The sequence below is a fragment of the Acyrthosiphon pisum genome, chromosome A2 (assembly GCF_005508785.2).
Source record: "Acyrthosiphon pisum isolate AL4f chromosome A2, pea_aphid_22Mar2018_4r6ur, whole genome shotgun sequence".
In the NCBI taxonomy this organism is placed as follows: Eukaryota; Metazoa; Arthropoda; class Insecta; order Hemiptera; family Aphididae; genus Acyrthosiphon; species Acyrthosiphon pisum.
The window spans coordinates 45,184,729-45,210,234 of NC_042495.1; the positions used below are offsets into that span (position 1 = coordinate 45,184,729).

The 25,506-nt window shown below is 28.9% G+C and overlaps 1 protein-coding gene across 1 annotated transcript in view; it reads right to left on the reverse strand.

The window, feature by feature from the left end:
• Window positions 1-1,971: 1,971 nt before the first annotated feature.
• Window positions 1,972-25,506, reverse strand: part of LOC100568898 (orexin receptor type 2-like) — a 35,465-nt gene continuing 11,930 nt past the window's right edge. The window contains exons 3-5 of the mRNA XM_003245173.4: window positions 24,297-24,438; window positions 4,869-4,981; window positions 1,972-2,251 (exon numbers count right to left, since the gene is read on the reverse strand). Of these exons, the coding sequence (XP_003245221.3) occupies window positions 2,076-2,251; window positions 4,869-4,981; window positions 24,297-24,438 (431 nt within the window). The 3' untranslated portion in view covers window positions 1,972-2,075. The remainder of the gene's footprint in view (window positions 2,252-4,868; window positions 4,982-24,296; window positions 24,439-25,506) is intronic.

Below are 25,506 nucleotides of genomic sequence, written 5' to 3' on the forward strand. Positions count from 1 at the left end.
CACATAGTTTTGAAAATGTTGACGCAGCAACAATATTATATTCATAAATAGCTAGGTGTAATTATGTCTTCGTCTATCATAAATTCGATTATTACATGACTTAAATTTAACAGGTACGGTACAATACCGTTGACTATAATAATATTATACTATAGCTATAACTTATAAGGCGCCGTACGTAGAATGTAAATGTATAATATTATATTATAATTAAGTCAACCCGTCACGCGAGCGTAATATAACGAATGAAACGTCCAAACAGGTGTTGGCAATATTATACAAGACGTGTCTGCCTTTCCAACACGACTTAGTACTAACAAGCTGTACAATAATTATATACAGTGTTTCCTAATAGTCTTCTGATCGAAAAGGCGTCAGTAAAAATCATATTAGATACAGTATGCTAGCTGGCGCCTCGAGGCAATTATATTTGGCACCCCTATTAAACATAAGTATTAATAAAAATTGCCTTTTTTAAATGTTTCAACCTTTTCCACCCTAGGGAAAATTTGCTCCCCCTACCTTGGCATGGCTCTGGTACCTATACATACTTACATTAATCGTCAACCGATATAGGTACGCAACAACTAAGCAATATAATAATATTATACAATGCCACATGGAATTCGATTGGTTATATACGTCGGTTAATATATTATAATGAATATAAATGTATTATTACGACAGCTGAAGTGTTGAACTCGAGCGTTTGTAATTCACTTTCCACGCGTATCACCGCATAGGTACATTATTATATTCTATGATTTCTGTTGAGTTATATTGTGTATACTACATCGTAAACTGTAATATTATAATATATGACATTGCCAACCATGAGGTGGTTCTGTAGTCAATATCGCAAATTATTATTATAATAATAAGAAAAAAAATTAAACATACAGTTAATTTAATATTATGTATTATGAAATACAAAATAATATTTATTAACTATTATAATATATACATACGCGTTATGCAATAATAAATTAATAATCAACACATGATGAATAAACGCAAAAAAATAAATACCGTATAGTATATTATTAGTATATTATACTTCTATTATTTAGGTAGTATTAAAGTATAATCATAACAATATAATATATAGTATTGAAAGTATGTACATGGTGATTCACCAAGCATGTTCATCCTACTGTTTTCTTCATAATACAGTTATTCAAATATGAGTTTTACAATGTCTAAATAATATACTTATAAATACCACATTTTCGAATTATTGATATTTTTAGTACTACTTAAGTAGTTTCCTGTGAAGTTAACATCAACGTTTTTTAAACAATTATCCACCAAATAATTTACAGTAAAAATGGGGAGTTGTCATTTGAATAACAGAAATTTGTATCACCACAGGACACTCGTTGAGTAGTACAATAAATCTCAAGAGTTTGAACACATAGTCTTAAAGTAGGCACGTATATTTAAATTTTCCAAAAATTAGATTTTGACAAATTCATTATTAAGCGGAAAAATATGGGTGATTTTGTTTGGTGAATCACCCTGTATATAGTATAGAAAAACTCAAACATATTAAAAACTATATATTTGAAATCGTGGCAGAAGACCTGGATAAAATGTAAATACATATATTATATATATATATGCGTTGTATTCTCTAGGAAACAGCCGTCAGACTTTTATCAAGGGGATAGTTATATATTTAGGGGGAGGGGGAATGATAGTAGACCGCCGGACACGTGCGACTGGTATATATTATATTATATCGATAATTCCTAATGCACTCGCCAGCACGTATTTTTTTTTCTGTGCACACATATATAGAAACTCGTTGTCATATATAAATGGGCCTAAGTTGACCCCAAATCGTATTTTTATATATGATATATATATATATATATATATTATATAATATATATTATGTTTACACATACACACAAACACACACACACATACAATATAATATTATATATCGCCGAAGCCCAAAGTAAGAAGACTAAAAAAAATTTAAAAAGAAATATGTTGCCTCCGAGCGATAATAATGATATTTTTATATTATATAGTCTCGTCTCCGTCGTGTCACCATTATAGTATTATATTCACTGAATGTCTTCAGGCGATAGTCCAAAGCTCACGTTGTCTGCCTTCATCGTGGTCATCGTGAAACGGCAAATGTACGTGCCACTCCGGGACGTGTGTGCTCCTCGGCGCAGGCGATTCTGTCTGTTCGAGCCCCAGCAGAGGAACAAACGTTTGAATTCGTTACGGTACTTGCCTGCAAAATGGAAAAACGGATGATACGCCAGTTGATTATTATTTTTTATCCATTATAATTATTTGGATTCAGTTGTGGGGTGAGAAGCACCGTCTCGTCCAATATTCATCATCTACTCTCCTTACCACCTATATGATACTACGGATTGTGGCCTCCCAGGACCGTACGAGACCCCGGAATATATTTTATTATTATAATTTACGGAGTGATCCATTTAACAATGGACAAGATAATTTATTATTATTTTGAAAAGTTTCAACTTTTTTTTTTGGAATTGTGAAAATATAATATTATGATGAAATCTACAAATAATTTTTATATTCTTAAAATGTACATATTTTTTTTTCCTATTCCATACCTTTATTTAATACGAATAATTTATAAAACTTCGTTTAATTTTTTTATTTCCAATCAATAGTATTCTAGGTAAATAGTTAACCATGCCAAAACACAATTACAGCAGGGGAAGCTTTTTGTGTGTGTTTACACTTCCCCTTATTATTTCATGATCAATCAGCTTTACCTATATATGTATATAGTTTTACCAAGTTTGGAAATTTACCAAGTGTTAAAATGTCCGGGATTGGTAAAATGGGTCCCAAATGATCTTATCACGGTAAATTGGGTCCCGGCCAAAAAAAAAGTTATAGGTAAGTTAAGTCCCAGAAAAAAAAGGTACTAAATAAATTGAGTCTCGAAAATAAAATGTTAGCATGTTCATTCCATTCGTTTAATATCTAATCATCTTTATTAGAAGTAAACTTGTATAATTATATTAAAATATAATAGATATAGATATAAATATAGATTATATATTATATATTATTTTATATTACATAATATTATTATGTTCTCGGTATAAATTGTATAAATGGTATAAATTAAAATATAATCCTATGTATTATGTGTTTATTATAATAGTATGTTCTTGGTAAAAACTTGAATGATCGGGCCCAACAGGTAGGTATGTAAGTTTATGGCCAGGACCCAACTTACTTACTACTTTTTTTTTACCCGGGACTCAACTTACCGCTTTCAAAATTTACCCAAATTATCATGGACCCAATTTTATTTACCTAGCCCAAAAATGTCTTAAATTGAGTTACACTAAAACTGAAATACACCGATGTAACTCAGTATTTTATATTAATTGTTCATTTTTTCCCTAGCCAAATCGGGTTAAATATGTAGTATATAATATAATATGTAAATATGCTATATAAATAATAAATTATAATAAGTTACTTAATATATTATGTTAATTTCTGGATATTCTTAGCCTATAATATAATATAATGTTCTAAATATTTTAATATATTAACTGAATCTTGTATCACGTATTATATTTACTTTTTAATGTTAACCATTTCGTCTTTTTATTTTTTTAGAAATTCCTTTTTTACTATTTGTTCTACATTTGCTTATTACCTCTAAAAACGCATTTTCGACAACTTCATGTTCTGGGTCTTTAAACTTTTTATATACGTATTTCGAAGTTTATTTTCACTATTTATCCAAGCCAGTAGGAACTAAATATCATGTTCAATCATTCTATAAATTGTCAAATAGATACCTTTGGCAATTTTGGAAAAAAATATAAATTGAGCGGTTTCAATTGAATTACTTAAAATTCGGTTCTTAATCGTACTTTACCAATCACCGTGTTGAATAGGTATAGTTTATATGTTATGTACTTCACTTATATATACATACATACGTATTATACATCTACAGTATAAACTGAACTCGGTACTATTTCGTATTTCACAGCAAATATTTCGTATACCCTTTATACAGGGTATAGTGATTATCAGTTTTCCAGTGTTTGTAAACCTTAAAATGTTATAACGTGGTGGGTGGGCTACACTGCTCTACACTGTATATTATATTTGTTACTCAACTGATCAAGTACCTATATAATATTGTTTCTGTTTAAATAATATTTTTAAATTGTTTTTAAGCATAAGATTTTAACAATACTATTTATATAACGTATACAGAAACCTTATACAAATTTACGAACCCGTTAAGTTACAGGTATATTATAATATAATTTTGTAGATAAGTACTAGTGTACATCAGTGAGGATTCAATAGTTTTGAAACAAAATTATTTTTTTAAGTTTGAGAGTTTAGTGGTAAGTGTACTAAATTTTTATGATCAAATAATAAACATATATTAATTGGTATAATATTATAATATGTTGTTGACAAAATTATGAATGTATTTGTTTTATTTAATTTTTAAGGTATGCCACCTCACTGCTAGCTATCTTCCCGTATGACAGCAGGCTGTACTGATTGTACAACTTTGACTACCTATTTTTGTAGCTTCATAATATGCAAAAGCACCCACCCTCCTTGAATCACTTTATGGTCCACTACTGGTAGGTATATATTTAGAGTTTCATATTTATTATAGATTAAGTTTTAATAAAAAAAATAGGGATTCTATTTAAAAATGTAAAACCAGTACAGGTATTAAAGTAGGTTTCCGTTGGAAAATCAAAAGTAATAAACAAATAAAAGACAAGAAAACATGTTATACATTTTCAATATGAACTGTTAAAAACTATTTTTTAAAAAATAATTTTTTTTTGTTCAAGAATTTAACTTACCGCTCATGAAATTGTATATCAACGGATTCACCGCGCTGTTAGCGTAGCATAGCCAATGACTTAAATTTGAAACTAAAGCTGTTGCCTGCGACTGTTGAATGCCCACCGTAAATCTATTAATCGACAGAAATACGTTTGTTGTAAATTATTATTTAAGATGATATAAGCTTAATGCCTGTACTATGTTATCAAATAATTATCATATTTTTTGTATTAAGTAAATACGTAAGTATAGCGAGTATATATTTTGTAAATGGTAATGTAAAGAATAGTATTATTAGTTAACACCTGAAAATATATCTGCATATATGTATTTGTATGCAATATACATATTATTGCATACATACATACCTATTATATTTTAACAACTTAACACCAACATTTAACAGTAAATACAGTAAATAACAAAGCTTAATAAATTATAAAAGTATACTATTAGTATGTAATTTTTCTATAAGAAACACAAGTTTTATTTAAGTTTTTTAATGCAATAGTACTATTACTAGACTTATTTATAACAGATCTATAGTATAGCCCACTATTTTTTATGCAGCTTAAAATATATACTATCTTAAGTATGACAAAATTTAAAATCTAATAATTAAATATTTAGATTGGAAAAAAAATGCGTGTAGGTAATAGATATATTGTATATCACACAAAATTCAATTTTGTATATTAATTTTGTTTTAAGGTACAAACATGGAGCTACATGGAGCAAACATGACGTAGGGGGTTATAAACATGGACTAAGATAGGTTAGGTAACCTGGTTATAAGTCATGTAATTGGAGAGTCCTAGGATTTTAAATATCAGTATTTCTTATCGAAACAGCAAAGTGTCATATTGCCCTATAGTATTTCATATTAAGCCAGTCTATCCTAACGGTAACAACTTAATTTTCATATTTTATTATATCTTTTTTAAATAAATATCTTATATCAAAGCAATTCACAATACATGTACGTAAATGTATACAGAATACAGATTCACCGAACATCTGTCTTATTAAAGTAAATACCACGAAAGTAATGGTTATTTGATAAATATATTGTAAGAACTAATAGTTATGTAGATGGTATTGTATTATAAATAACCATGTCATACTCACTACTCATCAATATTGGTAGGTACTACTCGTAAATCGTATATTGTGTACCTAAGTATTAATCAACATTTTTATTACTCGTCAAAAAATATAATTAATAACATTTACTATATCAACTTTTAAATTATGTATTATTTTGTGTATCGTAATAGATATTTACAACATACCTATTCTTATAATTATATATTTATAAAATTATATACAATTGAGTATTAATAAATCGGATTTCGAGAGGAATAAAAATAAACTCAATTTATGCATTTTTGAGTTATTACTAATTAGTATACCTCAAAAACAAGTCACAACTTAAAACACTTCAAGTGGTAAGAATAAATTTGAGTTTTCGAGGTTTGAGTTATTTTTAAGAAATTTTTAAGAAATTAGCAGTTTATAGTTGATTATTAATGATTATAATAATGATCACAGTGGCACTCTTCAGTATTGGTAATGTTTGACCATATCATGAAAATCGTTAATGCAAAACATATTTTTGTATTTTCATGAATATTTTCATCATTACATCCAATTGACTTGTCAAACGACTGGGACCCATTATTTTTCGTCTAACACGCCCTTTTTCTTAGAAAGTGGGATTTAAATACACAATAGTATTAAACCTTTTCCACCGTATTATTTTCCGCAAGAAAATCTATTTCCATTTTAATGTAAAAGTACCATTTCCAATGTAAACAATATACATCATGTATAAATCCAATGCATAATGCACTAATGTGTTACAAATCTGGTATATTAAAACTTTCTAGACTGCGTATTAAGATGTTATAGGTCAGGGACATTGGGTGTATGTATATTATATAGTTTTACTGTCCAGAAATAAAATAAAACTAAGGGATTGATGCAGGGGATACTATAAAAAAAAACCAAAGTAATCTCGAAATCAAGGGTCCTCACTAGATTCTGAACTCTGAAGTCCCAGGACAGTTGTCGTCGTTTATATCCCAAATGGACAGTAATCTATATAATTCCAATATGTGGCCCCAAAAATATTTGCTTACCAGTTACCAAACACAACAAAATAATTACTGCTGCAATGGCTATAAATTATAATTAATTTTAAATTAGAATAATACTAAAACAAAATATATCAGAAAAATTTGGTACTTAAGTCGTATACAATACTAAAAGTATAATTAAATATCGAGCCTTAGATGGGTTATTGTTACTTGACATGATGTTATAATTTTTTTTTAACTAGACACCAGTTCATGATTGTTATGCCATAATAATGTTTTCGTATGTTATTTAAATGGTACATAGAAATAGTGAAATATATACTATAAAATATAGAATATAGATATAAGACTAATGTGTGGTGAAAAAAGGTAAGTTAAGCTATTTCATCGAAATTTTATTGAAAAATACACGCAAAGCATAATATTAAATATATTTCAATGTTATGTAATAACACTACTTATTATTATATGTTTATCGTAACACAAGGTTTTTTCATGTAACTATGAAAAAGTCATTTATTAAATTTCGTCATATAAGATGACATAATTTTTTAATATTTATAGGTGTTGGTACATTCATGATGTACACACACACATCAACATTGGACGAGCCCTTACTTTGAGAATAATAATATGTTGCACACGTTTTTCCGAAAAAGACCATATACATTATAATATTAAATTTTCTTCTCCCTGCTCTTACCGAAAACCAAACTCACATCAGCAGCATTTAATCTCGGATTAACTTGACGGCGTACATGCGTGTGTACATAAAAAAAAAAAGATCCGATGGGCGGGAAAACGACGTCATGCGAAATAAAAACACTCATCATCATCTAACCAATCATTACACGCAGTGAAATAGCGTCGTTTTATAACCGTCCTGAATATTTTATTCGTTGTTTTTATTAGTCGTATAATAATATATTAAGTCAATGGGCTCGTCAAATCGAAATGTCGTCGCTATAATTCTTCGACCTCGCCGCCGTCCATCCCTCTCGCAGACCTCGTCAAGAGTTATGTCACGCGAGCTACAGCGTAAGCTTATAAACATAACAGTTTATGTATATATAACACACGCACCCATCATAATGTATACTTTTATAGACATAAGTACATAACACATATATGATTATAAATATTATATTATGTACTATATACCATATACGCAATAAAGGGTATAACTACAACAACAACAATAACAACAACAAAAATCATGTGGTGGAGTATTATCGTGGTACGCTATTGGCTATTGCACGGTGTCCATGTACAATGAACATGTGTGTGGGTGTGTTGAGGGTGGGGTTGGATAATATGTTCCAAGCCCCCCCACCCCCCGTAGAAAATTTTATTTTGAGGGCCGAATTTTTTTGCAGGTATCATAATACACTTCTTGTCGGGCTCGTAAGAACTCATAAAAATGTTGTACTAATTGTTCGTGCAAAAAAATTGCGAAAATTTAAATAGTTGGAGCTGGGGACATGTGCGTAGTACTTATGGTGTCCAATATAGTATACACCGTATAAATGTGTAATGTGTATATTGTATATACGATGACTGTCCGCACGATATCATTTCGAGATTGAAATGTTTAATGTACTAAGATCGCAACGGATGGAGAGAGTGAGGGATGACCGAATCGCGTATTTTTCCACGCTGGAGGTGAAATGATTGGATCAATGAAGGATTTTAAAGGAAGTTGACCCCCTACCCTAAATGAAAAATAAAACTACTATATTATTCTAGATAAAAAAATAAAATAATTTGTACAATTTTATTTTACTATCAACGGTTAACCCTCAAAGGATTAGGTAGTCTAAATATTAATAGGTACATTCCCAATGCAATAATGCAAAACTTAATGTATTATTTCTATATCATAGATACATAGTTAGAAGTTTACACAGTTTACGTTGGGTATAATAGGCTTTTAATTAATATCCGGTTTAGATTTCTCAAAGTGGAATCCCCTCGCCTCTCTAATAATTGTTTCTAATGCCCGATTGTCCCAGTTTTCTTTGCCTCAATCCTGCCGACCACGTACATTAAACGTCTGATCCCTGCACCCTTGCTCTCTCGCAGAAACTGACATAATGTTATATATATGGCACTCGCCATTGATCTGTTCATAGGACGGGGTGGATATTCGCAGACGTTTCCGCTCTATATTATAATAACAATGTCCTGCTACCGTTGTTGACGTGAAATTAACCGAATTAAATTGGCAAAATGAAATAAATTATATGCGTATAAATATATACTATTATATCCATTAGCGAGGCGTTATATACACACTCTCTAATGTATGCCGAAATTCGCCAGGTTGGTTTTCCCGCTATTTAACCATTGCAGACAATACCAAAATATAATAACATAAACATATTTAACATAATATTAAACACTATCAAGCGATTATCCGTATACGTACACACTCATTTTGAAATCGTTCTAACATCGTGACACCACGACCACATAAACATTTATGGAAAAAAAAAATCATGGGTGCACCCCAAAATTTTAACCAATAACTTCAGTTAACGAAATCACAGTATAGTATATACCTATATTTATCGTTTACCTAACTATATATGATAATATTATGTAATGGAATGTTATTGAATTTTATTGAATTTTGAAAATCAATCACTGTTAGTATCGTCACAAGTAAGTACCTACATATATAGGTAAAGGTATCTAAATTGACTTTTTTGATAGCGAAATTCGATTACGTGGTCCAACATGATCACGGGAAATCGAGTTTTCGGCCGGCCATTTTTCCACTGGGTAAAATATTAAGAGTCCAGTCCAAGTTGATTGTTGGTCTGTCGATAACAGCAACAAATTATGTCAAATGCGCATACCTACTGCAGCCATATAATACTGATACACGTAGGTATACCTACAACATATATACTTTTACGTAAATCGTTTTTATCCCTCGATAATACGACAACACGTGTCCACAATAACTCAGGTATACTTAAATATAAATTTATTTATGAACGAAAACGGTAACTTTAAATCTGAATTGAAATGCAATGCACAACGATAACATTAATGGACATCTTAACAGTGTTGACATACATTTTCAGAGTGTGGAAGTACGTTACTCGAGTACTCTAGCGGTCTATAATCTTTACGAAAAATGGAAAATTGGTCGGAAAAACGGACAGAAATATATTTTATCCATACTATTATAAAGTGAATGATGCTAACTATTGTTTTTTATTTATTCGTAGTAAGTCATATATGAAATAAATTTAAAAATTGAAGTTCTCATAAAATATTCCCAGTAATATTAACATATAAATCAAATATTATATTATTATTATAATGATGTATATCATTTTCGTCTTTTTATGTAGATGTATTAGTTTATAGAACAAAATAAAGATTATATTATATTTCAGCTTATATATAGTTACGTGAATAACGGATTTTCTATGTTTTGTATGCATTATATTATAGGTACGTTACTGATAATATAATTGAATTTATCAGATAAAATATTTATATTTCATATTATAATGCTTCGAATACTCGAATAATAATAATATATAATATTAGGGCTAGGATTTATATGAATTACTGTGTTTTTTCTCTTAAGTCCAAATTTATTAGTTGTAAGACATGTTCATGATTTGGATTATTCTTGATATTTAATCAATAGAACCATTTTTTTTTCTTTTTGCATATTTTTTTATATTTGGAACATAATGCATAGTATAATTGCAAATTTAATAGATTTTTGAAAATCTTGTTAATTTTAAACTTTAATTTTTTAATTTTTATAATATTGTTAATTTTAAATGGTATTTATTTAGAACGTCTATAATTATTGGGTTATTGGTCGAATTGTAGTAAATATACTACCTATATAATATTATAATCCCATCTTGATCGGACGATAGATACAATTATCCTTCCGGGTAGTACAACATTTAAATACAAGCAAGCATACAAAACATATTAATTTAAAAGCTAAATCTAAACAGTCATTCATCAAAAATACATAAGAAAACCATAACAAACAATCAAATTTTCCTCTAGATTTATGTCAAGCAATGTTAAAATCTGATATACATTTATGGAAGTTAAATCATCCTTCGTTTAAAACTGTTTAGGAAAATATACTGGAAAATGTGTTCCTGACCTGTCTATAATTCGCATAATTGTAAGAAAAAAATGGGAAGGAACATTTTTTTTTCAAAGTTTGACGGGACTTACTATTAAAACATGCAAGACTCGATTAGTATTATATTTTCAATTTTACAGGACTCAGTTCATTGTATAACTTTTTATTGGGACTCAATTCATATGAATCCAAATGCTACCTACCATTTCAATTCCGATTCTTTGTGCCCGGCTATTTCCTTCATTCGTATATAACATATTATATAGGTACTGCTAGTCGTCCGTTACCTTGGAGACGTTCGTATATAACAATATTTAATCCCTATAGCGCGTATTGGTCTTTTGTTTTGTCAACAAATCGTTTTAAGCCTCGAGCACAAAAGCCAAACTTTATCACTCGTACAGCGTATAGTGCAAGTCAGCGTACGATTCTCCCGTGAGAAAAAAACAACATACATGCCAAATAAATGCTTACAAAGCACACCTTTATGAGTATTGTATCATACCTAATATATTATAATATTATGCAAATACTATTATCACGATGCTGTGTGCAGGTTTTTTGGTCAAAATATCGGAAGAGTTATAAATTATATTATAAGATATAGATAGGGCTGCGTCCGTCTTGCGTACCTATAATTATACACTATATATATGGAATTTATCGCCTTACCGGTGAAATGTATGTAAAATAAAAAAAAAAGTAGGAAGTAAGGGGAGTTGGTATGTATTTTAACTTAAATAGGAGGCCAGACACGGTCAAAAGCTTGAACAATGTCGAAGAACACTGTTGGGTATAATAGGTAAATATTTTCTAATGTGAAACAAATACATGCCATCAATTAATCAATGTAACCATAGATAGTTGAAAGGGAGTTACGGAATCCTTATTGAGTGTCAAATAATGTCTGTTCTTAGTTGATAATGGGAATCATGCGTTTGTGAAAAGTTAGGGTTTTGAGAAATATGGTAGTAAGCTGATAGGGCGATATGAGAAAGAATTTTCAACTGGTTTATCAAGTTTAGGGAATAAGACAATAACTATTTAAGTAACAATAAGTTTCCATTGTAAGAGGAAGTAAAAGAGCCTGCGTATATTTGAGTATATTATTATGTACATTGTGAGATTGCGAGGGGTTTTATGTAATTTGTAAGAAGTTGAAGTGCTATTTCAGTAATAATTAAATCAATGCAGGAGGATCTTACGAGTGTGTTTATCAATTTTTTTATTTTCATTTTTATTTCATATCCCTAAAAATTATTGTTCATTGGGAAACTTTAAAATACTCGTATAAACTCAATCATATAACATCTGAACATGTTATATATTCTAAGACTAAATTATATATTATATATTATATTAGTGCCTAAGTAAAATTTATTACTCTATTACTCGATTTATCAGTAAAATAAACAACTGTAAATATATGTAAATTTACGTTTACCCGAGTAAATTTACCGAACTCACATTTCCATACCTTTAATGTAGGTTCATATATATTGTCTTCGTGGCAAACACGTGGCGATTTACCGTGGAGGGAAAACGCGATCCGATCAAATTCAAAATAATTAACGGGAGATTTGCATAAAACTCCCCATAATTTGCATACTCACGTCCCACAGTACATACGTACAATATAACATAATATAAACACGAGAATTTCCACAGTCTTCGTGAAAAAAACGTTACACAGATCGCGTCGTGTGGTAATAAGTATAGACTATTATAATAGGTAGCAGGTACATACAGGATTTTTCAACTATGGATATGTTATTATTAAGACATTAACATTCAAGAAATTTTCACAATCGTTTAAATTCTATCACATTATAGGAACTTACAATTTTGTCCTTATTCGGCGGTATTCACTAATCACTTCTAGTCGATACCTTTTTGTAACATTCGTAGATAACTATCAATATTGGACAACATCACGATGATGTCTGCCACATTTATTATTATTGGTATCCATTTATTTATAATACTGCATGACGTGTAACGATATTTGTGAATACCAATTACAAATACTACAAAACTATATTATAATGCTAATATTTGTAAATAATTATTTATTTGGCATTTTTACTACATAAAACAATTATATAATATTATGTCTTTATGGTGTGTACGAAATTATTAAATCGATTTTTCTACCATTGGTTGCCATTTTATACATAGTCGGTAATCACTCTGTATACGTGTATGAATGCAGTATGTTGATGTACCTGTATACTATGTACCTACTCACTAAATTCTACAATTTAATTTAAGTTAAGCGTACCTATACTTTATATAGAATAAGAAAGGAACCAGGCGGCTGACTTGTGCGCGTGGCTTCGTTCCGAATACCGAACCAGGTGGTTGACTTGGTGGGGGAAGTATCAGCTGACCGCCGCTGGATGAAAACCAGTCGCCGCCCGGTACCTTTCTTATTCTGAATAGAGTATAATAATATATAGGTACTACATTTGAACACAATTTTTAACTAATGGACTTAGATGCTAATGTTATTTGAAATTTGAATTAATAAAAATATATATATAATAAGTATATTACAGTGTCACTAATTTTAAGATATTTTTTGGTTGAATCACATTCTAAGGACATGAAACTATACTAGGTATTCCACCATACGGATGCACAGGTACATTTAAAAAACAGCTTACATTATTGCATAAGGTAGGGTCCTTTAGTGAACTCTAACACAATATAATATTCTACACGCAACATTTGAATCCACGTAGAGTGGTGAATTTAATATTATACTTACCCATATAGTATTACTTTTCAAAACCAATCACATATGTTGTGCTCCTAGACTATAGATAGTTTGACACCATTTAATAACTGCAGAATCACTCTACGTAGTACGTGTATACTGAATTCGTATCTAACATAACTATATACTTATGCCTGTATATATTTATACTTATGTACAGTTCCCAAAATCCTAAAGTTTACCCCCACCGAATTCTTGAACCTCAATTAGTCAATTATAATTTAAGTGAGGACCTCTTTTAAATTTTTCCGACTTTAAACTTTGAAAAGCTTCAATTCATCTGACTAAAAAGAACATTTCATTATAAAATCAATATACTATGAAGTACCTATGTACCTAGTAATATGCTATAGCTCACTAAGAATCTAAAACTTTCAATTTCGAAATGTGTTGCTTTTGAATATACCTATAAGTACGTTATGTTTGCGTACCCTCAGACAATATGTATAAACAATTTAATTACATGAGTTCAACATTAATTTAAATGCTAATATAAATAATATACACAAAAGTTATATATTCAATTGAAAAATAAAATTAAAAATGTACACGCTAATCAAACTCTTGATTTTGTTTTTGTTACATAATATTATTATTATTACTATTACTATCGTTATTATTATGACCCCGTGGATAATGACGCCATCGCCATGACTTGTGCATGATGAGCTAGGTTCAAAACGCGGTTTTCGCCTCCAAACATATATATATATATTATACGATTTTGGGGACGATAAATACAATATGCGCGAGTCCTAATTAAACTTTAAAACACTGCGATAAATATTATAATGACATTAATAGTGCTGTTTACTTTCGCTTTTTCGTACATACAATATGTACGTTCATATTACGTGTGGGCGATGACGGATGTGTGCCCGCTGCAGCTAAACTTTTCGAATTATAATAATATCATGCCAGAAATGTATTTACGGGCATACCGCGGTATGCTGAAGGGACAACATCGCCCGCGCCGTATACGCTTCCACTGAATTCGTTAATACGAAATTCGTATAAAAAAATCAATTATATTATACGTTCTGCAGAAACGATTTATTCTGCGGTACGCTTTCCTGATCAAACATATAATATTATTTTGTTTTAAATGAATTCCTAGAACGGGAACAAATTTTTACAAATGAGCTACTTATTTATCGCCCCAAACCTGCCTTTGAAAATTGGATTTCTTTTTACGTTTTCACCTATATTTATAACATTGTGTCTAAAATTGTCAAGACGGCATTCAATAAAATAGAAAACCAATATTGCAACTGGTTAAACAAAGAATACAAAAATGTGATTAATGTGTAGTATAAAATACGTAGGTATAAAGAACTAAAGAAGTAATAATAAAACAATTATACTACTACACTTTTATGAGCTATGTTTTTTCAAAGATTTTTTTTTCGAAATTTTAAGTAAGTCAAATATTGCAATTTATATAATATTATCATAACTCGCTTTAAAACCATAGATATTAAAGAATGGATAGGCCATTTACGGGAACGAACATGAACATTTGTTGAGGTTATAGAGGTCTTATCACAAATAGATATATGTATAATTATTGTATATAATTTATGATAAGACCTCTGTCAGAATGAGATTCAATGATAAAAAACAGTCTTTCTCTCTCCCCGATCCCGGCCCCATGACCCTCTATTTTGTTAATATAGCCATGGCCTATCCATTCTTTAATATCTATGTTTAAAACTAAAATATCGTAAAAAAGTTCATAGAGAACATAGATAATGTATTTCCTTTTAAAGTTGATTATAATAATTAAATTCTAGACTAATAAAAAAAAACGTAGGTATATATAATATTCTTATTATATTATTTTAATTGTTTTCGTGCGTTTGTTTTCAAAATGTCATTAAACAAATAAATTGCTATGAAATATATAAATACATTAAATGCCGTTTCTTTAGGGTGGACGGGCCAACAAATCGTTATGACGTTACCTAAACGATAATAACGTATTTAACCTATTTGCGACGGAATTACCAAAAATGGTTTGATTCATCTACCGGAACAATAAAAACGTACGTGTTATGCCTATCACGCACACTACGCATGCACCTACGCCACAACAATATAGCTACCAACGACCACAGATTTCTATAATATATTACTAGATAGCGAATTCCCACCAGTTGAAGTCTCAAGTTTGGTAGGCAATTGTATGATATTTTGTTCTGTAAATATAAGATTGATATTATGATTTTATTATGTTGTATTGTATTTTATTATTTCTAAGCCTGTTATTGTTTTAAAAAAAAAAATATTTTACATTTATTATTTTATTTTATCATTAAAAACGATTATTCCTAATACATTTTGTATGATAAATTAAATGTTTTGCCAACCGACAAAAAGGCCGACGTCCACATTTGAAGAGTTCTTTATCTATGGTGTAACATTATAAAAGTATGTGCCTACGACGGAAGAAAATATATTCACGCGGCCCCGTCCGATATCGATAAATTACGAATGTACGAGGCCGCGGTTAATCCGGTAGATTAGGTTTTCGGGATCGACGGGCTCGTCACCGGTGGTGGTTTTTTTCCGTGTCCCGACCGGAAACTGGCGCGATTTATCTGTCGAATGTATTACGTCCCGATCCCCTCTATAGTGACTACATATTTTTTATTATAACACCGATTACATACGAACAGATACCGTAATACTACGTATTCGTATTTTACGTGTGATGGGATTTAGTGTTTGGAAGCCCCACGCGTGTGAATATCATATTTTTGTAACGTTATTTTATTTTTTTTTTTTTTTAAAAAACGTTATTCCTGTACCGATCCCCATATATCATCTGTATATCAATATATACTATGTATGTATGTATATTATATTATATATGTACATATAGTTGATATGGTGGCATTTCGAAGACGAATTCAGTTGATGATAATTGATACCACAGTTTTATATACAAACACGAGAGGGAATCACGCCAAGCATGCTCAATGCTCAAAACAATTTTTGCCTCAAATAATGAATTTGTTCAAATTTGGATTTTTGGAATTGTTAGTTATATTAAGGACCATTTTTTTTTAATTCTTACATGTTTTTAATATGTGCCCTAGCTGTGGCCATACAGGTAATATTTTGTTTCAAATAAAGAACTACTTTTTTTATTGTAAATAATAATTGTCAAGCGTATGATTTTTGAAATGATAGTATGTATACCTACATATAAATCGAAATTTGAACGAAAAGTTTCTGAGTTTTAGGATTTTTAATTTTAAGGATAATAATAGTTTATGTTAATAAGTTTAGAAGATATAGATGATAATTATGACGATTTAAAAATTACCTATTTAAAACATTAGGTAACAAGAATTAAATTTTTTTTTTAAATTGTCGAAGTAAGTATAATAGTTTACTATATATTAATATATTATATTATTATAAGTGTTAATACTAAACTAAACATTACATATATTTTCTATTTTATGTAAAACCGGACTAATATATTATGTATTTAAAGATTAAAGAAAGAAACTTAACGTTCGAAATTCGATTTAGACGCAATATGTCAACATTATTAACAAAATAAATTTAAAGTAAAGAAAAGAAGTAGGTAGGTATGTATCTTCGCAGCACATAGGATATTCCTTAAATTGTAAAAAAAAATAGTATCATAATTCGTGGGTATATATTATTATCAGGGACTTTGACTAGGGTGCAACTATTACATTACAATATTATTATAATATATTATTTGCGTAGTATATTATGTAATATGATAATTATCGTTACGATGTAGGTATATTGGCTATGTGTTTTGATTTGTTTCTGAAGAGTGCCCTATACTCTTTTGTAGTTTTTGTCCATCATGCAGTCTATAGTTCTAATTACTTCTAAACATATGCATAATGCATATAATAATATGCTGTATAATGGAAACTGTGATTTATGATTTTTGCATTAAATCGAACAAATGTAACAAGTAGCGACCGTTTTAATATAGTTTAAAGTTTTGATACATATTTTATATTATAATATTATGACGATAGTTCGTATACATACAAGTCTACAATGTAAGTTTGAAGTTTTAATGAACACTGCGTGGCACCTATATAATATTTTACGTTTAGCAAAAGGTAAAGTACGGTTCCATCATTGTAGCCGAATAGATATGTCTGTTGGAATAGCTCTCCGTAATAATAGGTAACTTTTAACTTTGTAAGTGGCGATTACACACACACACACACATAAAAATAAAGTAGTTTTAGGTAACTCTATAGTTAAATAACTCAAACAGTAAAATTACGATATTTAATGTCCGTTAAATCAACTGCATATCTATAGTAAAATATATCAATACCACAATAAAACGTTGACTCGAACAGTGTTGAGAAATAATGAATAGGAATTAATTTATAATAACACCCAAAATTAGTTGAATTTAGAAAGTTGTAGATATTCAATATAATAATAATTTATAATACCGGTAGTTTGATTAATTAAATAGATTATGTTTTTTTTTTACAATATGCGTTCAATTCATTAAGAACTCATTTTGTTGTTGTTTCCAAAATAATGTTGTCACGTTGAATTACTCATTCGGAGTGTTATTTTTTGCAAAGTATTCTTTTGTCATTTGTGAATAATTAAAATGTACCTAACCTTAAAATTAAAATTAAAATGTAATTTTAATTACGTTCATTTTGTTAAATTAATTTAAAAGCACAAGATTTTTAAGTGTTTGGAGAAAACAGTTATTACCCTAAAAAAAATGTATTACCTAGTATTACACTGAACCCTGGCCGTATAGATATAGGTAATACTTAAAATGTATGAATGTTTTTACTTTTTTCAAAAAACACAATGTGTAGGTACATTAGTTTTCCAACATTATATTACCTAATTGGTATACCTATTTTATCCCAATTCACACGCAGTCCCCTGTAGGTTAATGCGTTAAGTCAGTAATAAGAGGTTAGCTCAAAGATGGGCACTAACTATTTAGAAAATTACCTTTTAAGTAACTTTTTAACTTAACTAGTCAATTTTAATTCATATTAACTTTGTAACTTAACTAGTTGAATTTAATGTGTAAAATAATCTAATCTAACTCGTTAAAAATAATAAGTAACTAGTTACTTTTGTAGTTTCATTTAAAATTCAAATGTTCCGTAAAACTGCCAAGCACCTACTATTAGTATAATAGTACCTATAGCCGTGATAATAATGTATTAATAAATGTGAACATTGAGAATTTTAAATTATATGATAAAAATATTTTTCTTGTAATATTATTTCGTATTCATTTTTATATTAGTTTTATATCTTGTAATACAAGGTTACCCCAACTCATAATGATATAATATAGCCTATAAATATAAATAGTATCTATATAGGCGGTGTAAACCATGTGCAAGCGAAGCGGAGGTGGTATTTGGTAATGATGGTAAATTCGGAAAATTTTCGTGGTGTGTATTGAATATAATGTTATTTAATTTTTCATTAATCACCAATATTTGATTTAAATACCTACCTACATACGGTTAATATATTTAATACATTACATTAAAATTTTTTTTTTTTAATTTATATTTTAAACTAAAAGAAAAACTAACTTCTACTCTAACTTAAAGTTTAAACTACTATTTTCACCAAATTAACTTCTAATTGACTAGGTTAGAAATTTGATAAATTTCAGAAGCTAACCTATATTCTAACTTATTTGTTTTTATATTAAAGTAACTTAACTTTAACTAGTGGAAAAAAGTGACTAACTTGCCCAGCTTTGTGTTAGCCATAGTATACAGGTTCGATTCCTTGTAGACCGTAGTTTTTTTTATTTTTATACTTAATAATTACCTTGTGGCGTATATTGAGGTTAATTTTAACCACATCAAAGTCTCAATTCAAAACCATTTAAAAATCCCAATTGTCTAACTTTTTCTTGGAGTTATTTCGACTACAACGTCGTCTCAATTTGAAACCAATTCAATAACTCAATTATAAATATTATGAAAGTTAATCTTATTACGTTATAATATCTTAAAATATCACTTAACTCATAACTGTATTTGTCTTAACCATACATTTAGAGCGATTACTGACGTATAACCTGTTCTTTATAATCGTGAATCGGAGTAAATACTAAAAAAACTAAATATAGTATTTACTAAATAGTAAATACTAAAAATGATAAGAACAGGGCTGCCAATAAATTTTTTTTTTAAAAATGGCGGTAGATTTAAAAGTTTTGCACTTTATGGGACACCCTATAGTTGGTATGTAAACGAACTGAGAAAAGGTTTTATTGTTTCAAACAAATTTATCAACTTTCCTTTCTGCACAAGACATATTATACTGAGTGATAATTTAACACACTAGTCTTATCGAATCCATTTGTTTCGTTTTTGAACAAAAATAATTTGTGTACCACTCGAAACAAAACAATATACCACTTTTAAAAATTGCACATTTTTGCTATAGTAATATAATATAATACTAGTTGATCCTGCACGGCTGCCCGCGTATTGCCCCTTCTTAAACTCTATTATGTAAGCTACACAGATTTTAAGGACAGTGTTGTTTTGAAACTTGAGCAAATATAAAATACAGGTGAAATTATATCCAATCATAATAACTATTTCATTTACCAGGTTGGTAGGTAATATTACGAGTATAACAACAGACGGTCAAAATTGGTTCATTCATTTTAAAGTATTTCCTAGACATATAGTCAAATGAATCTGTGCAATGACTGTACAAATGTATGCAATATTTACATTTAATTTTGTACGTTTATATTAAATTTAATAACGGCCAATATACAATTTGAATACTTTTCATTTGTAATACGCGTATTTGAGAGAAGTATTTAGACTTTAGATTTATATTATATATTGTACACTTTTAAAATCTGAGTGGAACGATTGATAAACATTTAACAAATTTAAAATTTAAAAATGATTTTGTAGTTAAAAATTTATAAAATGTTCAACTTTTATAGCAAGGATTTAAAATTAAAACAACGTTCCGCGTAAGTAGGTTATTCTGTAACCAAAAAATCTCAAAAATATAAAAACACAATTTCTTTTTATAGTTATTATTTTATGTTCAGATTTGGACGAAATTACATATTAAATAATCAAGAATAACGATTTTAGTTATTTTGTTGTAATTTTATAATATTAATTCAACTTACCGGCTATCGTATTAATAATAAGTAATAACAATATAAATATTATAATATAAAATATCCTCACTGACAAACCGTCTCCGCATGGCGCACGGAATCGTTTTTCGTAAACAATGATATTATATTATCGTTGAATTAAAATTTTATACCATCCATTACTGTACAGCAGATCGACATCCACTTTTTCATATTTACCATAAAGTATGGATATATAGTTGATAATATTACAATAATTTATAAAAAATACTGATAGTTAAAGTAAAATATCTATAGGTATGTACGGTTTCTAAAATTCCCTACTTCATCTCTTAACATATTTAGTAGCTTTAAACAAATTCTTAAATTAATTAACTGATTTGAATTGTTAGGGAAGACGTTCTATATAGTACTCTATATAGTATTAAGAAGGATATTTTAATTAGGTATTGATTTTTCATAAAAACAACTCTAGAGAATAAAATTGAAACATTATACGATAATACCTTAAACTATTGAAAGTTGCAAATGTATACATTTCCGATGAACCAAAACGGAAATAACTTTTATATTCAACGGCCGCCTTTACGATTTGTTTTCTTTGCGGTGCATGACGTTTTTCTCTTTTCGAAATAAATTCCGCCGTTTCGATACGCGCATTTTATGCAAATTACATTATTTAAATATTTCTTAGTACTGTCACGGAAATATACATGGTTTTCTGCGAACAAGTGGCACTTTGACGAATCATTATTCGACGTCCCGAGAAAAGCATTTTAATTAGTCAAATCAGGACGGCCATCCTATGTGTTTCGCGAACGGCTTTTTCTAAAAAAAGACTCGTGTTCATAATAGTATGCCAGTATGGTAATAATATAATAATACATCGTCACGGCACGGTGTCACGTGGCTGACGAAACAATTAGCTGTACCCAATTTAAAATGACGTTGATTTTAATAGCATTTTGAAATCAATACTTATATATTATTATTAAGATGGTGATAGAGAATAACGTAGGTACAATTCGCTATAATAATTCAATTTTAAAGTAGAACCGACGACGAACAGTTTACTACGTACAACAATTCACGAGACTTCAACATTTAAATCACGCGAATCAAGAGGAAAATATTGTCATTTTTCGAACACCACGATTTAGACAGTTGGCTTGATCGTATGTGTAAAACAATGTATAGACTATAATTGTCTCAAAACCAAAAAGTGCTATTTCAAAATACCAAATTATTCAGGAGAGATATTTTAAATTTTAAATTTTAAACAAATATATTATATTATTGTCTTTTGTCGTAATGAATGATTATTAAATATTGTCAAATTTATTAGTTGTTGTACGCTGTCTCAAAATTTGTTTTTTGTTCTACGCAAAACTTAAAGTAAAAAAAAAACATGGCAACGTAAAAAATGTCAGTTACAAACCAAAAAGTTCTACAGATAGAACCTTTTTGTTGTTAATATTTTTTTTTACTTGAAACTTTTTTGTTTAGATTCAAATTGAATTAGGGCAAAACAAATTTCTGACGTGTTATGAAGTTGACACCAAAATAATATTATTTTGTTGTTAAATTTACAAAAATTAGTAATATTGTAGTATGATTAACACAATAAATATGAAATATAGAACTTTTTGGTTATCCTTGTCACCAATTAGTATTATCATGCAGATAGGTCTTATTGGTTTTAAGTTCAAACACTTCAGTTATGAACCAAAAAATTCTATTTAAAATTAAAATGTTATATCACTATTAAATAACAAATTTGCAATTAAATTACAAATTTGTATTTTGTATTGATTTAATCACCTTTGAGTTCCAGTCTCCAGATAACTCTTTGAAACGTTGATGAAAGGATGTCAACACAAGGTTTTTTTTAAAAAATAATCGTCATCAAAACTATACTTGACATGCGGTCTATATCAATAATAGTTTTTCCTGATACTTGGTATTTTCAAACAATCATTATATGAATTATATCGTTTAATTTAACACGTTTTTCGGGTTTTTCGCTTTAACTTTTAAGATAATATTTTTGGTTTTTCAATTGCTATTTACTAAACTAAATTGTATTTATAGTATGACTAAATTAATTTAATTTAATTTATTTTCTTGCAGTTTTTCAGAATGATACACAATTCGACATGGGGTCGTTCACCTGTTAAATAATGAGACAATACTACAATAGTCAATAATATGATTGTTTTCAAACTTGAATTATAGAACATTGATAACCAAACGACCAAACCTAAATAATAATATGTATAAATAAAAGTGGATTTTGAAATTAATTAATTTAGCATATTTTTGTTCTGAATCCGTGAATTGATCTATTATAATAGTGTTATAGAGTTAATAAAGTAAATATATAAACTTTTAGCTTTTAAATATTTCAAATACCACTTTATTTTTATTAACTAACCCTATAGAATTTATAGTACTTCAATATTAAAACAAGACAAACATAATTAAAGTAAGAATCAAAATTATATTTTATGAAATTCCTAAAGTCACCAACTTCACGATTTTAGTTTTAAGAACAATCTGAATTTTTAATTTAAATTAAATCCGAAAACCGATCTTTGTTTGTTGGTATACGATTGTCGGTGGCACTTAAACAAAGACCTTTGTATGCATTTATCATATAAAAATATAAAATAAATGAAATATTATTCAACTATATTATCTAATTATATACCTAGTACCTACGTATACAATAGAAATAAGTGGTCGTGGAACCAATTTATCGTTGACATACTTATATATATTATTACCTAGTATTAATTATGAATTAGTGTATTTTATATATTTATTGTGGTTTTGTTGTAAGTTCGCTAAATGTTTAGTGATAAATATATGTATAAATTATTAAGTTGTCTGACACGAGAAAAACAATGTATTATTTTCATATTTAAGCTTACCAATCGGTTATGGAATTTATTATTACAATATTATACCATTAAAAAATAACATTTAAAATCGATTTTTATAACTATTAATTATTATTGGTATTAGTAAAATTTTGTAGAGTGATAGTACATGTTAATACATTTCACATAAAGGTAAATAGACTAAACAATAATATATATTATATTATAACGCACGCCACAACAAAATAAAAGTTAAATATGCGTAAATCCTTTAGTAACCTAGTTTTTGTGTATAAGTAGATGACTGTTATTATACTTTATGTGTGTTATTCAAATATTATGTATTATAATAATATGATATTGTATAGGTAATGTAGTATTTTATAATTAATTTCACCTCAACAAGTTCATCAGGTGCACGGGAAAGAAGCACAGTGCGAACATGACCACAACTGCCACCAACATTTTCGCCGCTTTCCTCCTGGCTTTTATCTGAGCCATCGTGCTGGTACACCCCACCGTCGCCGTCCGGTTGAACCCTGTGAAATAAACTTTCTAGTGAGTAAATTCATACGCGTCTTGGCTCAGGTGGTTTTCCTAACTTGTTATAACTTATAGTTTTAATATTTTTTCTATGATATATTCACCATCGCTCACGCGCACAATTATTGCGATCTGCCAACATTTTGGGAAATTTACATTACCGTTTACAGTATTTCGCGATGCACGGCAACCACGTTGTATATCGTGATCAAATGCGTGGCGAAAGGACTGCGGTCTTAACAAATAAATAACAGCATTTTATAATGTAATGTGGCTTAGAGACTTAGAAATAAAACTGTCAATATTTTTTTCGTTGAAAATTGTGAGACTTTATAATATTTTCTGTTCTGAAAAAAGCTGCGAGTTGTACATTTTAAACAGTATTTTTTCTATTTTGGTAGTTTTTCACAATGCATTAAGAAATTTCGAAAAATACCCGCGTAAATCAGTAATTTTGTTAAATTAAATAAGCTATACTCAATTTTCCCGAGAGAATGAGGTTACTCCGCGCATAAAATTGGACTCTGGAGTGGGGATTTTAATGGTCGCGATGGTATATGACACGTGTTTTGGTTTGTACACAAACACTTTGTCTCGGTGAACAGAGTATATAATATATGAAACATTCTGAGTGTATCTATACAGAAAACCAATCAAATATGTTTTACTTAAATAGTTAAACATATTATCCTGATGACCAACAGTAGGTATATTGGTATAGGTAGTAAGTAGTTAGTATAATAAGAATAACGCAAAGACTGATGAATTTAAAATAAAATGACAACCATATACGACTGCAGCACACTTTAATTTGGACATCTATTTTCCGATTACCTAAACTACTGTTATCATTACACTTACACTCTTGAAACCTAAATTATCATTAATTATTATAAGGGTAAAAGATAATTGCATTCTATAAGTTCCTATAGTTTCTACGCCGAAGCGTATATCTACGATCCCTGTGGCTCGGGTCGTAGTCACGCTTTTAAAAAATATAATAATTATATTATAAAATACTTTATGCATTCGACCGTGTAAATATTATACATTGTTGTTTAGTA